The sequence below is a fragment of the Ilyonectria robusta genome (genome assembly GCF_021365365.1).
Source record: "Ilyonectria robusta strain PMI_751 chromosome Unknown BGZ61scaffold_14, whole genome shotgun sequence".
NCBI classification, from domain to species: domain Eukaryota; kingdom Fungi; phylum Ascomycota; class Sordariomycetes; order Hypocreales; family Nectriaceae; genus Ilyonectria; species Ilyonectria robusta.
In genome coordinates, this window is record NW_025764448.1 from 187516 (window position 1) to 205846 (window position 18331).

Consider the following 18331-nt stretch of genomic DNA (forward strand, 5'->3'; position numbering starts at 1 on the left):
GGACAATGCCCACTACTTCCCTTCGCCAATACACCATCCAAGCTCTCTATGGCAGCCCATGTCAAACTTCAGGATGGCCTTTGTTCAGATTGCCGGGGCGTTCTTCTCGTCAAGACATCTGACGCTTCTAAGAAGACTGTCATAATCGAGGAGCAGACCTTCAAAGTATTCAGGGAAGCTGTACGAAATAGGTGTTACATCTGCTCCGTCGTATGGAACCTGAGCCGTCAATATCGTCATCGATGGTCTGAATCGCCTGAGTTATGGAGGCCTATGCAGTTCAATGCAACTGTAGATTCGAATGCGGCCTTTGAGCTGTATGTTTCTTATTCGAACCCTTCGACGAGCAATGGTGCTGGAGCTCATTTTTCTCTCGTTTCTATTGACGGTATGCTCTAACCTCAAATCAAATGGACCTCGAGCTGATGTTCCCCTTTTCAGACGCCGAATACAAGGGGAGGCTTGAAACAGCAGTCCTTCAGAATGTCTTATCGGCGAGCGCTGCGACTGCGACCGGACTCCAATGGCTTACGCACTGCCGCGCTTCCCACCCGGCTTGTAGAGAAAGCCATCTCTCACCCAAAAGCTGGCATCCTACGCGGATGCTGGATATTGGCAGCCAGGATTCCACAAGCTGGAGACTCTGCGTAACAGCCGAAGGTGCGGTACCGTCTTCAGCACGTTACCTTACTCTCAGCTACCGCTGGGGCTCGAATCCAATTCGTCTCTTGTCTTCCAACGTTGAAGCCTTTCGCAGAGGTTGGCCAATCGCTGAACTTCCCGTCTTGTTTCGAGACGTATTCGAAGTTGCCCGGCAATTTTATATTCGCTACGTCTGGATAGATGCTCTATGTATCATCCAAGACCAGCAGGACGACTGGGCCAGAGAGGCCTCAACCATGCATCTTGTTTACTCCAACTCTGTATGCACAATTGCTGCCTCGGGGTCTACAAGCCCAGATGATAGTCTCTTTCACGAGGGAGTCCCAGCCTTTATTCGTCCCGGTATGGTTCAAAGCACGTTGTGCTCTGATGAGCCCCAGTCTTTCTACATCTTGGACTACAATTATTGGGACCGCCAGATCCACGAGGGCCCCTTACACAATCGTGGTTGGGTATTCCAAGAACGACATCTTTCGCCACGCACTCTCTTCTTTGGACGACATCAGATTCTCTGGGAATGTTGGACTGAGCACAAATGCGAAGCATTTCCTAAAGGAGTTCCCTTTCATCATTCTGATAAGACATTGAACCTCCCCAGGGTAGAGCTGGAAGCGCCCTCCCCACAGAACAACGTAAAGAATGTGAGGTCAATGAGCCTTTGGGGTCGTCTGATAACAGAGTACTCTCGTTGTGAGCTTACGCATCCCTCCGACAAACTTCACGCCATAGCTGGGGTTGCTAAATGGTTTGAGAAAGTTACCGGCGATGAATACGTGGCTGGTTTGTGGAAATCACGATTTGAGCTCATGCTGGACTGGAGAATACATGAGCCTAAACCACGTCTCACACAAGATTACCGAGCTCCGTCCTGGTCTTGGGCATCTGTTGATGGACCTGTCAAACTATGGGGACTGTCAGCCAAGGCAGAATGTCTTGTAGAGCTAGTGCGCACGACAGTAGAAACCAGCACGCCAGACAAGATGTCCACCGTTCTACGTGCCTCGGCTGTCCTCAGGGCCAGAGTCATACCGGCAATTTGCGAGCTTGTCGATCTGCCGTTTGTCACTTTTCAGACTTCTGCCGGCGAGTTCCGTGTACAGATCTTTCTAGACACCTCAGATGTGCAAGTCATCCAAGGCAGGAAAATTTCTTATATGCCTTTGAAGCTCGGCTATAACTACTTCCAGGACGAAACAACGACACGTCGCATTGTATGCATTATGCTAGAACAACTCGGAACATGGTCAAACCGGTTGCCTCAATATCGTCGACTGGGGCACTTCGTCCTTCATGAACAAGATAGTGTTGATCTTGACTCATTGTGTGTTGAGCCTGAAATGGGCGAAGCTGAGATCGTCTAACGAGAACGGCGGACATACAGCTGCTCTGTAGGAAGCATCGCATCATGTTGCAGGACATGTCGAGGAGGTTACAAGGTTTAGAGAATTGTGTGCGTTATTTTACCGATACAGATCTCTCTGCCATTTTAACAGTGAGTACACTTCAGACCGTCCCAAAATGATCAAACGCCCACGCCAATCTATTCAACTGTCATTGAGCCTTCGTGTGTTACCTGCGCGAAGTGGAGCTTGTCTGCATCGGCGTCCGCGACATGGCTGCCGAGCTGGGGTCCAAGTTTACGCTCCACAGGCATATGTGCAACGGTTGTGCCGTTATCCTAGCCGGCCAGCTTACCACGTTCAAATTATCGTATTAAGTAGTCCAATAATTTCTTAGATTCCTCTGCAGCTATTTTTCTAGTCGACTAGATATAGGAGCGGTTTTGAGGTGTTCACTATTCTGAGTGGTATTCTTGACATAGTACTTTCTGCCACCCAGTCTGCCTTCACTCTCAGCACTCTAATACTAAATGACTTACTAAATTACTTACCAAAAGGATTATTATAGTAAGGAATAATAGTAGTCTTTAAAGCACTGCACTCCCAGGAATTATTCCTGTTGGCAAGTTTGTACTGCAGCAGCCCAGAGAGGAAGGCGGTCGGCATTAGAACACGAGCTAACCCGTATAGGAGAGTAACGTGATCAAATTCAAAACAATCCGCTGTCACCTCAGTCTCACGTCGCCTCGGCTCACTCATATTCATCACTCCTTACGATAAACCGGCGACTTGCTCAGACCAAAGAATGGAGACCATCTACTATATCATACTGGCGGTTATCGCCGTTTTCATCATCGGACCGGTATGTCACTTTTACATCACTTGCATCTTGTCATATCGAGGTCGTCTAGAGGCATGGCTTCTCAAGACATTCACTGCTGTCTCTCGCCATACTGAGTCTTGCGATATGAACCGCTCGCCCTATGCCTCGACCACCCCTCTTTCATTGACTTCAATCGCTCGAACCGGAATCTAACCGTCTGCAAGGCAATTTTCGCGGACCGCTCCCCCATTCCCGAAACATCCGGCGAGGTTTTCAAGATCACCAAAGCACCCGAGTTTGATGCTGTTTTGTCATCCACCACTCATGTCATCGTCGACTTCTACGCGGACTGGTGCCCTCCCTGTCGTGCCATTGCGCCCATCTTCTCTCAACTAGCTGATACTCACTCGGCCAAGGGCCAACTGGCTTTTGCCAAAGTCAACGTCGACCATGTAAATGACGTGGCCGGGCGGTATTCCGTTTCTGCCATGCCTACGTTTGTATTGTTCGAGAATGGAAAACCCAAGGCGGTAGCTGTTGAAGGAATCAAAGGCCGTCAATCTGTCAGCTTCACGGAGGATGGACTTGTCGACAGACTCAGAGGTGCGGACCCTGTTGCCTTAAAGGCTGTGGTCGCGGCTATGGCGGCCAAAGTTCAGGGTGCTACCGGACGTCAGGCGGGCTTAGATCAAAAGAAGGACTAGTCAATGAAGAACCAAGATGGGAGAGGGAGTATGGCTGGCTTGTATGTGCTAACTCGATAGTTGGACGGATACAGGTGTCACTCAGAATGTGAGTATCACCTTTCACTTTAACAAAAGCTCTACTTTTTTAGGGCAAATTAGCTATAAGAAATTCTAGAAAATGCTTCTTTATTTTATCCAGGATATTACTGTCCGAACTTGCAACTACAAGCATAAAAGCTATTTGATTGGGACATGTTTAATCGGATCAAAACTGCCTGGTTGATATAGGGTAACCTCACTGATGTTGTTCGCTAGCGCATCGGGAAACTTCTTGACATTTTAACTTAAGTTAGCTGCCAACCCAAAACTACTGTTGCAGCCTGTTGAGGACCAGTTGATACTTGTGTATAATGTCTCATTATCTATCGCAATGTGATTCTGAGTGAAATGAAACAGCGATGCGTCTCGGCGTTGGCTTAGTCACGGAAAAGCAACCACTGAGATAACCGCCTCCTGTCAGCAAAGGCTGCAAGACACATCACAACATCTGCATGCGTGGCTTCCCCGCACCTGAGACAATCCGGTCATGTCAACATGTTGCCCAGCTCTCTGGTCAGTGTGTATCAAGAGTACAAGAAGGACACCAATTTGGTGGCATCATGGCTCGCTTCGACAGCCAAGGTTTGCGGATTTCCCGCTGATCTGGTTCCAATTCCAACTCCTCCAAAACAACCGAAAACGAGTGGTCGATCGAATGGAAAGCCCAGAAGGGGAGGCAAGAAGAAAGGGAAGGCAGGGTCTAGAGCTGCGCCTCAAGCCGCGACTACATACGTCATTGCGATGAAGAACTTCATTCCGCTGGCCGAATGCATCTCTGCTTCCAAAGACCCTGTCATTTCGATCCCAGTCGCATTTTCCATGGCACTCAACCGAGTCATTGCGGTCAGGTCTAGGTTTGGCGAAAAACTCAGCGTGGACGGAGTGGAAGCCGATGCCCAGTCTGTCGTCGAACATTCCTACTTTGTTGGCGTCCTAGAGAAAGTCCGAGACCTTCTCAGCCCGCTCGTGTCTACAGCTGCTTCTACCTCCTCTGACTCCTCTGACCCCATTGAATCTTTGAACAGGTTTGATGGTCTCGAGGTCTACGAACCGTCTGAAGCCTTCCTCAATGCACCTGACATTGAGAGACCTGGCAAGACTGGGGCAGAGAACATCATCTATGAAGCCGAGCCACCACATTCGCTTGAGGATGCTCTTGTCGTTTTCTGGATGATGTTGGATGATTTGGCAAAAATTCGAGACTTCATCTCCAACACATGGTCAGACTCTGTTGAAAGAGCGGACAAGTTTCTCGACCCGGCCGCTATGGCCTTGGCGACAAACACCGGCATTGATTTCGCCAGAATCCTCATAGAAAACGCCTCGCCTGCATTTGAGGATTATGGTGGCACTCACAGCGTCTGCAAAGAGTATTTTGAGCGGCTTTTGGTCAAAAGAGGGTACTCTGGGGAGGATATCCGGGCATGGACGCAAGGAGACACCAAACGTGACTTCTACAACGCCGCCTCGGGATGCTACTTCAATACCGGTATCATCATCAAGTCTCTTGCCCGCTTCTTATTCAAAGACTACGCCCCAATCCATCCAGACGGCGCATTTGGGGTTTACGACACAGCAACTGATTGGGAGGCCAAGACCGGGCACGAGAAGTTCAAAGAAGATGAGATGATCCTCACCGAGCTGTTCATGGAGGCATTGACGATTGTTCATCACGTTCCCGATTACCTCATTGTGGATGAATTCATCCGCGGGGTCCGGGAATTCCATGAAACCCAGAAGGTTCCGTTCTATCTCACCTTTGCGGCCGAAATGACACTCGACATACACCACAGACTCAGAGGCCACGGTGAAACCTCAGCCACTATTCTTTTGGACCGATTGTCGAGCATGAGTGAAACTCTTAAATCGCACATCAGATTCCACGAGAATTTGAAGACTCATTTTGAGTCGACTGCCACCGACGATTACCTCAAGGATAGCCAAGAGTTCATTGACGAGATAATACAGGATCCTCTGCATATATCGAATATAAAGTTTGAAGGCCCCCAGAGGCTTGAATTACCGAAAACAATCAAGAAGCATCGACTCTTGAGGCTCTCTCCGATTGTGGCTGGATTGGTCTTGTATCATTGCCGAGCTTTGATGCATCAGATCGGAATTGCTGCTACTAATGTATGGCGCACCATTATACTGCCAGCACACCTTTACAACGCCGTTTCGAACGAGAGGTTGACTAGTTGTGTGTGGTACGAGATGGAGCTTCTGTTCAAGGAGCTTGGGGAAGACCAGTTCTTCGTGGGGACAAGACCAACGAATCGCGTGGACTATATCAAGCGATTCCTGCTACAAATTGGAGTTTCTGCATCTTTTTTTCACAAACCGGAGGCGTCTAACGCCAGGGGCCGTACCGAACAGGTATCACTACTCTAAAGCCGGTGGGCGATTCATCAAACTCGGTGCTACTGTTACCCGCGGTCTCCTGACTAGATACCGGTATACTACTGGCCCTAGCACCTGTAGTCCGGAGTCTATCAAAGAGCTTCTTTTGAAAAGCCGATTGGAAGAAGAGGAAATCGCTGGTGTAAGGGTCGCAGGAGGCACCAGGGGTGCCCAAGAGCCAGGACGGGGAGACCCTAGGAGTAAAAGAGCCGCAGGTGCTACGAAACAGCGCTTCTTGGCTGGTGAACTGCTGGGCTCTCTTTTATTGGCAATGCAAGCCGAAGTCGTGGAGTTCGCCTTTCCGTACCTTCTGATGCACCAACCGAACTGGGGGTTGATGAAGACAATTCAAACGAAATGCGACGCGTTGTTACGAGAGAGCTTTGGGCCAAACTATTTGCGATCTGAGTGGCGGATCCCATTTATGGTTGGCCATATTCTAAGATTAAGAGAGTGCCGCAATTGGAGCAGAGCTATGGTAGCGATTGGCGATGTTTTTGATACGCTGGGTGCTACAAAAGGCGCGAGTAGTGCTTCGACGGTTTTGATGCAGAGCACTGGTATGAGGTTGGAAGTTCCGGGGTGCAATGATCAGGACGGTGTGTTCGGCTCTGGCGAATCCAGCGATACTATCAACGACGACAAGATCGCGAAGGAAACTCGTGGATCGTCCTAGAAAGGAGCTGTGTGAGTAGGAATAGCTGCACCAGTCTTGATTTATCTTGAAGTTCGAAGACCTTTAGTTATGAACACAACTAGCTACTGAATTTCCTTGAATTTATATCTACAACTTTGCATCAGATACTATACACATACTATTCCAGTACTGTCCACGCCAAATAACTGATCAGTGAATTCACGATAGACTTGGCCTCTGCGAGTAACTCGTCTCCGGCATCTGGGTCAAGGACGACGAGGCTTCGAACCTTGAAGAGGGCAGCACAAATCTCCTCATTGACGGCCTTGAACGCAGCATAAATGAACCGATCGGCGTCCGTCTCTATTGGCATCGTTTGAAGATAAAAGGTCGCACAGCGCTCCTGGGCCTCTGCGTCGCGAGTTTCAGCATCTTCCACAGAGTAGTCGATGAAAACCTCGAGCAGGAACCGAATCTGCTGAGCCATGTCGTCCACCGACTCGGTCTTGTTAGCCATGGCTGGAAGTCTGGGGGCGTAGCGGCGGACGACAAGGTCTGCGATATCGCGCCAGTTGAAGGACGAGATGGGGACATCGTGTCGCTCCTTGACTACCTTGGCCAGATACGCCTTGACGACAGCCATCTCCGCCTGGGTAGTATTCACAAGCCGCGGAAGCTCCGGTGTGCTGCTGTCAGGATTTGTGATGTTGACCGGGAAGAAATAGGCTGAGACCATGGACGAGTAGTCCAAGAGGGTGCGGCTGGAACCAACCTCGCGATTCCGATCTGCCTCATCTCGGCGCCATCCACCTCCTCCAGGTCCTCCAGGTCCTCCAGGTCCTCCAGGTCCTCCTGGCCCCCTCGGCTTCCCAGGACCACCGTATTTTCCTGGCTTGTCTCCTCGAGGCGGACCTGGGGGACGGTTGCCGCTTGTTCCCGACCGTTGCAGCGACTGGATCTGCTCCAGCCCGTCAAAGAAGTTGCACTTGATGATCTCGAAGCCAGGGCTCTCGGTTCGGATAACGCCCTGTAGGTCCCATTCGGCGCAGAGCTGGCAAAGATCCAGCGCGCGTTGGTGCTCGCCTGGAGGTCCCCTCGTCGATTTGCCGTCTTTGGGACTCGGGGGCCAGTCTGAGTCGACGTCTCTCACGCCACGCAGAAGGAAGTCTTGGGTATCGCTGACACCGGAACTGCCCTTGTTGCCACTCATGCCGTCGATGTAGAGGAAGCGAAGCGGCCTCGTGGTTCGATAAGTGTGCAGCCAGCCGCTTGCGCTTTCGTCTTTGAGTGGCATGGCGCCGTAGTCGAATAGAGGCGCCTGATCATCCTTTTCCCGTTTGTGGTGGTGGTTTGATGCTCCTTCGTGATCTGGGGGACCTCCTGGGGAACCTCCTGGAGGACCTCGAGGACGAGCGAACATCTCTGAATGCTCAATCTCGTAGGCTAGCCAATCGAGCTGGGTGGGAGTCTGGTTGCGGTTATTGCCATGATGCAGCATGACACCCTCGGGGACCGTGGCCAGGAAGAGGGACATGCCATTTGGGTGAACGACGGCTCCCCATTTCCTTAGTGCATCGTACACCGAGTTGAATACTTGAGGACCTCGCTGAGCAGCGACTTCGGCGCTTGGCCCGAACCCTTCAAGGGTCGAGAGCTCAGCCAGCGTTGGCGGGACGGCCGAAACCGCCACGAAGGCAGTCAGGAGAGAACGTAGGCTCATGGAAGCGGGCTTCTCAGGATTGAATGGAACTCGAGATTCAGAAAAGTATGCGTGAGGTATTATCACAACACTGTCTACGAGGTCGAGAGATTGATATCGTCAATCTACGGGGCAGGGTGACGCGCGTCTTCGGACATGACCCGCTAATTTGCTCGGTGATCTCGCACACTAACCCACTTTCTGCTCCGTTGGACGTGAAAAGGATGGTCGTGTTTGACAAATTACGGCTATTCGTAGTTCGCAAATCGAGACTAACGGCTATTACTTATATCCAGAGCTGGTTTAGTCGATTCTTCGGAGGCAATTATCTTCTATCAGAGAAAAAAAGGGTACAGGTGCGCAGCAACACCATCGGCTCGGAAGCGGTGAGGCTTGTGTATGTCGGTTGACAGGGCTGCGATTCACCTCTGACGAGTCACCTTGCACCGCTCCGCGATCGCCATTAATTAAAACGAGTAGTGTCTGGGATTTGAGATACGTCAACCAGGCTCATAGCGATTTCTGAGGTGCAGTACCACTTCAAGGGTCCTGTTGTCGCAGATTCGGCAATAGAGTGCATGATTGAAGAACCATAAAAGGCTGTAGCTTGATTGCGGTCATACCCTGTCTATGGTTCTTTGCATAAAACTGCTACCGTTTGTCATGAGTGACCTGGGACTGACTACTTCTTTAGCTTAGCCTCGAGCATCGCTGTCCGCCCATAAGCGGAGGGGTAGATCTTAACGAGTTCCAGGCCGGCGGCATCAAATATTTTTACAAAGTCGGCCTTCTTCTTCTCCTGACCGGTCATGCATAGGAGGGCAAAGTCAAGCCAATAGAGGTCCATGTTTTCGTAAACCTCGACCAGGTCTGGGACTAGCATGTCGCAGATGAGGAGCCGCGAGTCCGGTCCCATTGCTGCTGCGGTGTTTTTAACAAACTCGATGCAGACCGGGCTATAGAAGTCGTGGAGGAAGCGGCGCATAAAATAGATGTGAGCGTCTGTAACAGACACAATGAACGCTTTAGCTTAGGGTCTTCACAGCAGATTGAGGACATTGCTGTCCCTACGGCAATCAGGGACAAGCTTTAGCAAAGTACGTACTCTGGACGGGCTGCGGCGTAAAGGCGTCGTAACTCATGAGCTCGAATCCCGGATAGTCTTCTGGTTTCATGCTGTTGATGACACTGGGTAGGTCTTGCAGGATAAACTTGCCGCTAAAAGCGCCGTTGATATCGTTCCGGATAGCGAAGCATGACTGACCGCGGCCGGCACCTATGTCAACGAGGAATGGACGGTCGGGATCCTGCTCCACCTCCTCCTTGAGGGACGCAAATGGAAACATGCCAACGACGGGCATCAGCTGGTCGACCATGAACATGTTGGTGTTCCAAACCTCGCGGCGCTCTGGGTCCGGGTCGATGTCGAGCAGCTCGTAGTACGACTTACCCAGGTGCTCCTTGCCCACCGAGTACACGGCGGGAGACTTGACCAGGTCAAATACATCCTCAGGTTTGTGCGACTTGAGGTATTCTGGTAGATGGATCCAGGCGCGGGTAAACTCCAGTGTGATTATGAAGAACGAGCCGAGACCCTTCGGATCGAGTGTGCGGGAGAGGTCGTTGTGGGCATACGTGTCCTGGGCCGTCTCTGTGAAGAGGCCGTGATTAACAGCAACGCGGTAGATGCGGTGGATGACGGTGCTGTCGACATTGGTGATTCGGGCTAGCTCATCGGCGGTGATAGAACTGCCATCCTTGGGCATGGCATGGTAGGCACGGATACCCAGGATAGTGTGGAATGCGCCTCCCAGACTGAGGAACTCGAACATGCGTGTCACCAAATCGATGGGCTCCTGCAGAGCGGTGCGGACGCGCTCGGTTTGCTTAATGACGGCCTGGTGGCTGATGGGATTGTCCTCGTACGCCTCGAGATCGGCGACAAGTTTCTTGGCCTCCTCAAGGGCCTTGCTGACTTTGGGGTGAACCATTGCGGATGAGCGTTTTTGGGGCGTTTCCAGGGCTTAAACGCGGGGAGACGGAAACTAAGGTAAAGGAGGGGGAGTAAAGGGGGGTGTGATAAATGATATGTAGTGTATTGGATGGCAAGAGTGGTGAGCTCGAACTACAAGTGGACGACCCGGCAATCCGGATAACCCAGTAATGGCTCGTTCAGTAGATACACCTCACGAATGTTCCGTGGACAGATTTGTGTGACTTTGGGCTGTGACGGCACGTATGTAACTGAATGAGTATATGCAGTAATAGGTGAGGCAGGCGGGGTTTTAAAAAGGCGGGACAGTCAGTCAGTCGATGGCTACAGGGGGCGGACGTCGATTATCAGGTGAGGGCGGTAGGAGATGCACGCCACTAACCTGCAGATGACCCACGTCGCCTCGGCTTTCACGCAGAAGAGACCTCTAGAGTAGAGACGGCGAGTTACTAAGTCTCCCTTGGAATAGTGGGAGGAGAGAATGGGGATGAATACTGAGATGTAATGGACATGGAGATAGTTTGGGAGGTTTTTGCAGGACTGTGCGCTTTCTCACTGAGGTATTTAGACTCTTTCTGCGGCTCTTGAATTAGCGGGTACCCAAATGCTCCGGCCAAGTAACCAAACAAGGCAAGGGACTCGTAGCCCTCCCAGGCTCTCAGCGGGCCATCATGAGCCTCCCCAGCTGGGTTAGTAGGTGTGGACATGCTCGCCGGAGCTATGCTTCCGTCTGTATCTCACGTATTACAGCGTATCACACCGTCCTGCCGTACAACCAACAGTCCAATCAGTGGCCCGAGGCTCTCCGAGACCGACCGAAGGAATCTCCCCGCCAAGAAGCACGCGCGGAAAACGGGTTGGCTGGAGAGTATTGCGTACGGCCCTCCTCTAGAACGAGGCCGGTTCTTGGTTTTGCTTTTCCCGACACCGGTGTGTCGAAGCCCTGGCCTGACCTGGCCTCGTCCCCCGGATTTGCATTTTCCTGGTCGTCCCATCTTCTTCATCCACAATCGTTGGACACTGACTGACTCTCTCGCTGTCACGACCATGCAGAAAATTCACACGAAGAATATGCGCCGTTATATCTAAAATTTTCTTCTTGTATAGCATAGTCGAGTCCGCACACGATTTCCACTTACCGCAAAGGAGCCAGCTTGCGTTGACAGCTCGTGAAGCATCACGCGAAACACCAGGCGGAATCCTCTTCCACTGGGTCGGCCGATCATGTCTTCCCCCAACACCCGCCAGGAGGAGGAACTATTCATTCAACCCGATGGTGTACGTCCCTTCCATCTGCCTGGAGCAGCTGTGACGTATTAGCATCTGTCGAGGACCGGAAAACTTAGGCTGACCTCGGGTATTCCGCAGAACCAACCGAGTGTCGATGAAGATGAGGTTGGTATCGTTTCATATCGTCAGGTTTGCTCACGTCGGTTAGACTTCAACCCACTCCCAAATGGATGTGCCCTGCCACTTTACTTAGTCGGATGAGTGCCTGGCAAGTTGAAATGCCTTGTGTGCCATCACGACGGCCACCACGTGGGATCGACCGCTTGCATCGCTCCACTCGTGTAGGAGTGGAAAACTCCACCGACTAATGGATCGGCCCGCTAACCGTGGCCCTTTTTCCCGCATTAGGTCCACGATGATCAGAGCGATAGATCGTCCTTGACATCTTTGACATCGTCGGTTTTGAGTGGCATGGTTGAAGGAGGGAGGACTTACGCTGTCTATGGCAAAGAAGGTGAGAGAACTGAACCTTGGATCGCTCGAATAGCCGACCCCTTCAACTCTGCCGCATCTTGAAGTATCTGGTCATCATTCTTGACATTCATAGTGCGAGCGCAAAGCCCCCGATGGCGAACTTGCCTGGAAGTATGCTAACGACACTTTTCACCTTGTTAGAATACGGCTTGCCCATGGACGAGGCCGAACTCGACCGCATCGACATGTGCCACGTCAAGTACTGTGCGCTCATCGATAAAAACCGCTACTTGGCGCCCATCTCCAACCCTCAAAAGATCTTGGATCTTGGTTGCGGCACCGGTCCGTATTTTCCCTCAATTGTTAGCGCTCGTCGTGCTGTTTTCCATGTGGGAACACCGCGCTGATGATATTAAACCCTAGGAATTTGGGCGATTGAAATGGCCGAGGAGTTCCCCGGCGCTGAGGTAAGTCCATCCGACCATGGCCTTGCGACCAGTGGCAGAAGATATGTGGGAAGGGGAAAGACTGCCATTGACTGCATGCGTATATTCCTCTACTCATCTTTGGCGGCTTACTGGAAAATAGGTCGTCGGCACCGACGTGGCCCCAACACAACCCGAGTGGTAAGAACAGATCAGCATGGATCTTGGCACTGATCGACATAACGGCTGAATATCAACCTGTAGGGTGCCGCCTAATTGCAGCTTTGAACTCGACGACATCGAGAGGGAATGGACGTGGAAGGAGAACAGCCTCGACTTCATCTTCTCGCGGGACCTATTGCTCGCTATTCGAAATTGGCCGGCCCTTATTGATCAAACCTACACGTGCGTTTAAGTCCCCGTCCAAATCCTGGACCGGATTGCGGGTCTTACCAGCACTGCCGGTACAGTCCAATATTAATATTGCTGACATATCCTCTTCTCAGCCATCTGAAGCCTGGGGGCTGGGTTGAGTTCCAGGCCATAGTCGGCCTCCTCGGGTGCGACGACGACTCAATCGCCGAGGACAGCTACTTGCGCAAGTTCTCCGGCATGATGGAGACGGCGTCTTCCCAGTACGGCGCCAGCCTTACCGACCCCATAAAATGGAAGGGCTGGTTTGAGGAACGAGGCTACCAGAACGTCACCCAAAAGGTCTTCAAGCTGCCCTTCAACCCGTGGCCCAAAGACCCACGCATGAAGCTTCTGGGTGCCTGGGAGATGGAGAACCTCCTCAGCGGATTAGAGGCCATGGTCACGAGGATGTTCCAGAAGGGCCTTGGCTGGTCAGACGAGGAGGTCGTCGTGTTTTTGGCGTTCCTGAGGAGGGAAGTGAAGAACCCGCGGATGCACGGGTATTGGCCCTAGTGAGTGAGCCCTAGACATGTTCCTCCATCCATGGCTCGCGAGCGATGGTAGCGTTCATTGGTCTTGGGGTGTGTACTGATGTTTTCTCCAGCTACGTGGTGTATGCGCAGAAGCCAGAGGACGCATGATGGCAGTCGCAGCGGTTGTTTGGTTGCCGAACCATCTACCCATATACCTACTTTTTGGCTTGGGCTTGAATGTGCTCAGTCTAGTCCCTAACCAAGTCACGTACCTTTTTGACCTCGTTAGTTCAAGCCTGAGTGCCACATAACTTTAACAGCCAGGTCGAATGGACCGTGGAAATTTATGAATGAGTGTCCTTTTCATTTCCATCGGACGAGAGATCTTGCCACGGGTATAGAATCCGATATGAATGCGCTCGCCGGGACCGTCAAAATGTGCACCTGGTCAAACATCAACACTCACCGTACCAGGGTCATTGATTAGCCACCAGGAAGAATATCCACGGTAATATCGAATCGGAATAGGGGATGTACATTGGTAGCTCAGCGCTTGTGGAGTCTTGCCCCCGGAGTAAGCCTGGGGCGACTTTTGAGTTATAAATCGTTGAAGTCAGCGGCCCCCAAAGAGCGGCTTATATGGGGCTAGTTCACCGCTGATCCAACCGCAGTTCTGGCGGCACAATGTATAAATTGCATCAGTGGCTGTGTGTACACCGTGGCTTGTAAGCACCATGACGTGTGCTAATCTTGCCACTATTATTGGATGATGTAAGGTCATGCTTACGGTACGCTCCGTACGGGAGTGGAAATGAGTCTTGATTCTAGTCACTGGCGGTCAGCACTAATGCTGAAGCGGATTTTATACTACGCTGACCATCATCAACTCAGCTTTAAAAACAAGTCTCCCAGACCAGCCCGCGCCCGGCACTGGACCTTGGCTTTCCATCCTTCTTTTCGACGTCAAAATGAATTCTCGCATCGCCCTCTACGCCTCTCTGGCGCTGTTGATGGTCGTGGCCATCATCGAGCTGTCCTTCATCTCGGCAATGGTTGGATGGCTGCATGCCACTGCCAGCGGCACCTTTAAATTCGCATTCGACGGCTCGACGTACGATTTGAAAGGCGAACCCAAAAACTTCATCGTGGATCAAGGGCACACCAGCAATGGCGCGGCGGGGACGGCTTTCATCCTCATCGGCATTGGCGGCTTCCTCATTCTCTGGCTCTCCTCGAGACCAAACCCTGGCAAAATCACCATCGCCTTCTACCACGCCTGGCTGGTCACCAATGTCCTCAGCCTTCTGCTCGTCCTGTCGGCCCTCATCTACACCTTCGTCGTCACAAACAACCACAAGGGTCAAACGATTGACCCCAGCGTCGCGGCAAGCCTCGACGGCAAAAAGTACGACATTGATTCCTGGACGCCGCAAAACTGGTTTTCCGCCTTTCTCAAGCTTGACCTGGTTGATTCCAGCGAAAGGAGCGACATCAATAGCCACCTGCGCATTATGCGTGGCTGGCAGTACAACCTCATTCCCTTCTTTATTATCCACCTGCTCGAGACGAGTGTAGCGCTTTGGGATGCTTCAAAGAGACGGAAGATGACTGCTGTGAGCAACATGCAACAAAAGGGTGACGCATAAGGATGCCGGAAATTGTAACAACTGGGCCAATTCCTAGTTTCACATTTCCGTGGATGGTTTGGCGCTTCTCTGCGGATTCAGTGGGAGTGATCTACTCAAATCTATAGACATTTGTAATATCTTTTAAATTGATGAAGGAAAAGTTTTACACCTACTGATTACTTTAAATACGAATTTTTTTCCAAGTTGCACTATTACCGCTCTTGCAGTGGTAATATTGAGAGGGAGATCTGCTTAATGGGTGATTCTAAATTGTAGTGTGTACATGGTAGCTTCTTGACCTCGGCTGTTGCTATATTATTCCAACCGAATGTCCGATGTTTTCGGCACGTAAGACGACCTGGCATTCGAAATATACCTTTTACCGTAGTAAATCAACAGACATTGGATACGGCTGTCGGGTGAGAGGCCAAAAATTCATTTCGCAAAGTATTGCATCCAAGCCGATGACTTCAGATGACCGTGATTCCCAATCCCAACAGGAAAGCCGGTTGTGACGGCGGGGTGTTCCGGCATTTCGGCGCTGTGCAGTCCTTCGGGAGTAACTCCTTGATTTTCGGATGGTCTTCGGCCATCACTACATACGGAGCAGGATATCTTGAGCCAATCTAAATGTATTGGACGAACCTGGTATAGCTAGATCCGCATTACGACCCAATCTGAGCGGTCACGTACAAGGGAGTTCGGGAACTATTGAATCTTATCACATGGGCAGCGTAGACCCTCCCACATCTAAACCGGCATTCGAGATGTGTTGTTGGATAACCAATCCTACTAGAAGGCACGCAGATGTGTTGCCTTCCGCGGGGAACATTGCAAAACAGATCGAAGGGATAAATATCAGAATATATAGAGGGGGATTATGCCGAGGATCGTTTCCTACTACGATAATCTTTATTTATGTGCTCCCCATGATATGTGTTCAGGTATATTATGAACTTGAGGAACGTAATGTTCCGCCTAAAACAGAAATATTGATGGTCACAATCTTCATTGTTTTGTTGAGATCGTGACATGCCAGGTGTAAGATTAGGGTACACATGGAGGAACAGACAGGCTTCCCAATATCATTCAGCATACTGGGCAGACGCGGTCAAGGATCGGATGGTTGGGACATAAAGGGATGAGGTGGAAGAACCGAAATGCCTCTCTTTACTAGGACTTGAGCTGAAGGCTCTAGATTCTAAGATGAAGGCGAATTTATATTGTTAAAATTAATACGAAAGGTTGAAGCTGACTATTGAAAGTGCTAATTACGATGAAAGAAATCTTTGGACGGGGTGGGAAATCGTCCGGATTGAACCCCCGATTTCCATTGTAGTGGAGGCTTGATATGTCCAACAAACGTTTTTAAATATCCACCATCCACCATCCACAATAGTACATGTATCGTCTATAAACAATATTTGCAACGACAAAGACTGACAAGATTGAACGTGCAAGTCCTATGTACTCAGATCCAGCCTAATTTGGCCGCATGCTCAGCCAGTCGAGCTCTACATGAGCAGGTAAAGTCTCGAGGACCTTTTGGCTCATATCCGGCTGTAGAAAGACGACAAGGATGAGGTCAAAGGCGGCTAAATCGTCGCTGTTCCAATGCTCATCATGAAGCTTTGGCACGCTGAAGATGGCATCCTGAGACACCAGACTGTCGGCCCATGTTACATCGGCCTCTGCAGCGAGATGAAGTGTCTTGAGAAGCTCGATACCAGGTGAATGGCTCAAGGTCGACTGGCCCTTCTTGAAACCCATGCCGACAACCAAGACACGTGGCTTCCTATGACCAAAGGTCCCAGAAGACATCCTGGCGCGGAGTCCCTCAAGAATCTGAGCCCCGATGCGCGTTGGCCGCTCGTGCATGCGCTTTGTCGCCTCCTCCAGTAGCGGGAAGCTCGAGTTGGACAGCAGGTAGAAGGGGTTGACTGGGATACAGTGTTCTCCAACACCCAGGCCAGGTGTGTAGTTCATGTAGCCAAATGGCTTGGTTGATGCGGCCCGACAGACCTCGTACGGGTCGATGCGGTGTGTGGTGCAGGCATCGGCCATCTCGTTGGCGTACGCAATTCAAATCATCTGTTGGCAGTTTTCGTACAGTTTGGTCATCTCGGCAACCTCTGGCGAGGAAACAGGCACGACAGTGTCAAATACCGTCGAGTAGAGCTGGACAATTGCACTGAGAGAGCCGGGTCGAATGACGTCCAGGGCAGAGACAATCTTAGGGATCGAAGAAAGAGGCGGATCCTTACGCCCGGGATCAACACGCTGAAAGTTGGTCAGTACATCTAAACGTGGAAAAGGCATGGGGAAGTGCTCACCTCTGGAGACATGCCGGCAAACAGCCCCCTTCGCATGGCCAGTGGCCCCAAGAGCTCTCGATAACAACAGTCGCACCTCGATGGGCGTGCTTCTCCACCGTCTGAAGGGCGCTGCAAAGAAACGACGCGTCGACGGTGCGATCTGGGCGCAGGAGCGTGGGTACCGAAATCAAAAAGTGGGTGGCTCGGCGAAGAAGGGCAGTATCAGAGGTATACTTGATGTCTTTCTGCTCCTCGACGGGATCATGCATTTGTGCAGCCAGCAGGTCGTTGATCCGGGTCTTTGAGACGTCGAAGCCGATGACGGGATACTTCGTGGCAAAGGTGCTGACGAGATGAGTTCCGACGTAGCCAACCCCCAGAACAGCGACCGTAGGCGCATCACCGGGTGAAATGACTGAGAGAGTGTCGTCCACACAAGTGTCTGCTCGCTCCAGAAGCTGATCGAGGTCCTTCTCGATCACGGGAGTTGAGGCTTCAGACGGTGGCGTCTCAAGGCCACTCTTGCGCTTGTGCTCGTGGCTCAGCCATGATTGCCCCTCAAGAGCAGTCTTGCTCAGAAGGTCAAGTGAGAGTGCCGAATCTTTCTGGAGAGTGGCTGTGAAAGTGTTGATTTGCGCCATCCTCTTGTCAAGAACAGGAATATCTCACACTTGGGGTTGACGATGTGAAAGAGGAGGGCCGCTAGTCACTTAGAGTAAAATCACCAATTGAAGATGGAGTAAATGTGTGTCTCGAGGCTTGGGAAAGAAGGTGTGTGATGATGACTGGAGAGTATCTTTTTGATCTTCATATATACCCCGAGAGAGAGGGGGAAGAAACAACCAGCCAACTGTTCCTTCCCTTGCCTTTTTTTCCTTTTTCTCCTCCCTCCTTTGGAGCCTTCCAATCCCTTAACTCGTCTATCTTTCAGGTTCCAGAACTTGTTCCTATGTCAAGACTCGGGTGTTGGTCGCCCGGGTCATTGTTGAAAAGCCTGCTTCGGAAAGGTGTAGCGACGGATCTGCAGCTTCA

General features: G+C 51.2%; 8 protein-coding genes across 8 annotated transcripts; 5 read left to right on the forward strand and 3 right to left on the reverse strand.

Moving 5' to 3' along the window:
• The first annotated feature begins 2 nt into the window (after window positions 1-2).
• Window positions 3-2429, forward strand: BGZ61DRAFT_423403 (heterokaryon incompatibility protein-domain-containing protein). Its single transcript, XM_046243564.1, has 2 exons — window positions 3-388; window positions 442-2429. Exons 1-2 carry the CDS (start codon window positions 49-51, stop codon window positions 2022-2024), a joined length of 1923 nt encoding a protein of 640 aa, XP_046102197.1. The 5' UTR covers window positions 3-48; the 3' UTR covers window positions 2025-2429.
• A 311-nt stretch (window positions 2430-2740) lies between these two features.
• On the forward strand, window positions 2741-3727 carry BGZ61DRAFT_454847 (thioredoxin-like protein). Its single transcript, XM_046246289.1, has 2 exons — window positions 2741-2865; window positions 3051-3727. Exons 1-2 carry the CDS (start codon window positions 2809-2811, stop codon window positions 3528-3530), a joined length of 537 nt encoding a protein of 178 aa, XP_046102198.1. The 5' UTR covers window positions 2741-2808; the 3' UTR covers window positions 3531-3727.
• A 379-nt stretch (window positions 3728-4106) lies between these two features.
• BGZ61DRAFT_519290 (uncharacterized protein) lies at window positions 4107-6056 on the forward strand (the record flags this gene model as incomplete). Its single annotated transcript, XM_046252394.1, has 1 exon — window positions 4107-6056. One exon carries the CDS (start codon window positions 4107-4109, stop codon window positions 6000-6002), a length of 1896 nt encoding a protein of 631 aa, XP_046102199.1. The 3' UTR covers window positions 6003-6056.
• A 678-nt stretch (window positions 6057-6734) lies between these two features.
• On the reverse strand, window positions 6735-8434 carry BGZ61DRAFT_454850 (uncharacterized protein). The gene is given in 2 exon segments (XM_046246290.1): window positions 6735-7471; window positions 7490-8434. The coding sequence occupies 2 exon segments, from the start codon at window positions 8366-8368 to the stop codon at window positions 6827-6829; spliced, it is 1524 nt and encodes a 507-aa protein (XP_046102200.1). The 5' UTR covers window positions 8369-8434; the 3' UTR covers window positions 6735-6826.
• Window positions 8435-9029: 595 nt separating this feature from the next.
• On the reverse strand, window positions 9030-10338 carry BGZ61DRAFT_495288 (putative O-methyltransferase; the record flags this gene model as incomplete). Its single annotated transcript, XM_046250858.1, has 2 exons — window positions 9030-9349; window positions 9453-10338. 2 exons carry the CDS (start codon window positions 10336-10338, stop codon window positions 9030-9032), a joined length of 1206 nt encoding a protein of 401 aa, XP_046102201.1.
• Window positions 10339-11564: 1226 nt separating this feature from the next.
• Window positions 11565-13524, forward strand: BGZ61DRAFT_534194 (S-adenosyl-L-methionine-dependent methyltransferase; the record flags this gene model as incomplete). Its single annotated transcript, XM_046254114.1, has 8 exons — window positions 11565-11618; window positions 11979-12084; window positions 12246-12386; window positions 12468-12511; window positions 12633-12670; window positions 12734-12874; window positions 12976-13395; window positions 13488-13524. The coding sequence occupies 8 exons, from the start codon at window positions 11565-11567 to the stop codon at window positions 13522-13524; spliced, it is 981 nt and encodes a 326-aa protein (XP_046102202.1).
• Window positions 13525-14271: 747 nt separating this feature from the next.
• Window positions 14272-15171, forward strand: BGZ61DRAFT_454859 (uncharacterized protein). The gene has a single exon (XM_046246291.1). It carries the CDS (start codon window positions 14325-14327, stop codon window positions 15000-15002), a length of 678 nt encoding a protein of 225 aa, XP_046102203.1. The 5' UTR covers window positions 14272-14324; the 3' UTR covers window positions 15003-15171.
• A 1295-nt stretch (window positions 15172-16466) lies between these two features.
• On the reverse strand, window positions 16467-17940 carry BGZ61DRAFT_495291 (uncharacterized protein; the record flags this gene model as incomplete). Its single annotated transcript, XM_046250859.1, has 4 exons — window positions 16467-17048; window positions 17115-17264; window positions 17318-17371; window positions 17416-17940. 4 exons carry the CDS (start codon window positions 17938-17940, stop codon window positions 16467-16469), a joined length of 1311 nt encoding a protein of 436 aa, XP_046102204.1.
• Between the last annotated feature and the right edge of the window lie 391 nt (window positions 17941-18331).

Excerpts from the sequence above, each read along its gene's own strand:
- BGZ61DRAFT_423403 (XM_046243564.1), top strand. The coding sequence starts at position 49 with ATGGCAGCCCATGTCAAACTTCAGGATGGCCTTTGTTCAGATTGCCGG. Across the intron at positions 389-441 it reads TTCTCTCGTTTCTATTGACG|ACGCCGAATACAAGGGGAGG; the intron begins GTATGCTCTAAC and ends TCCCCTTTTCAG.
- BGZ61DRAFT_454847 (XM_046246289.1), top strand. The coding sequence starts at position 2,809 with ATGGAGACCATCTACTATATCATACTGGCGGTTATCGCCGTTTTCATC. Across the intron at positions 2,866-3,050 it reads CCGTTTTCATCATCGGACCG|GCAATTTTCGCGGACCGCTC; the intron begins GTATGTCACTTT and ends ACCGTCTGCAAG.
- BGZ61DRAFT_454850 (XM_046246290.1), bottom strand. The coding sequence starts at position 8,368 with ATGAGCCTACGTTCTCTCCTGACTGCCTTCGTGGCGGTTTCGGCCGTC.
- BGZ61DRAFT_454859 (XM_046246291.1), top strand. The coding sequence starts at position 14,325 with ATGAATTCTCGCATCGCCCTCTACGCCTCTCTGGCGCTGTTGATGGTC.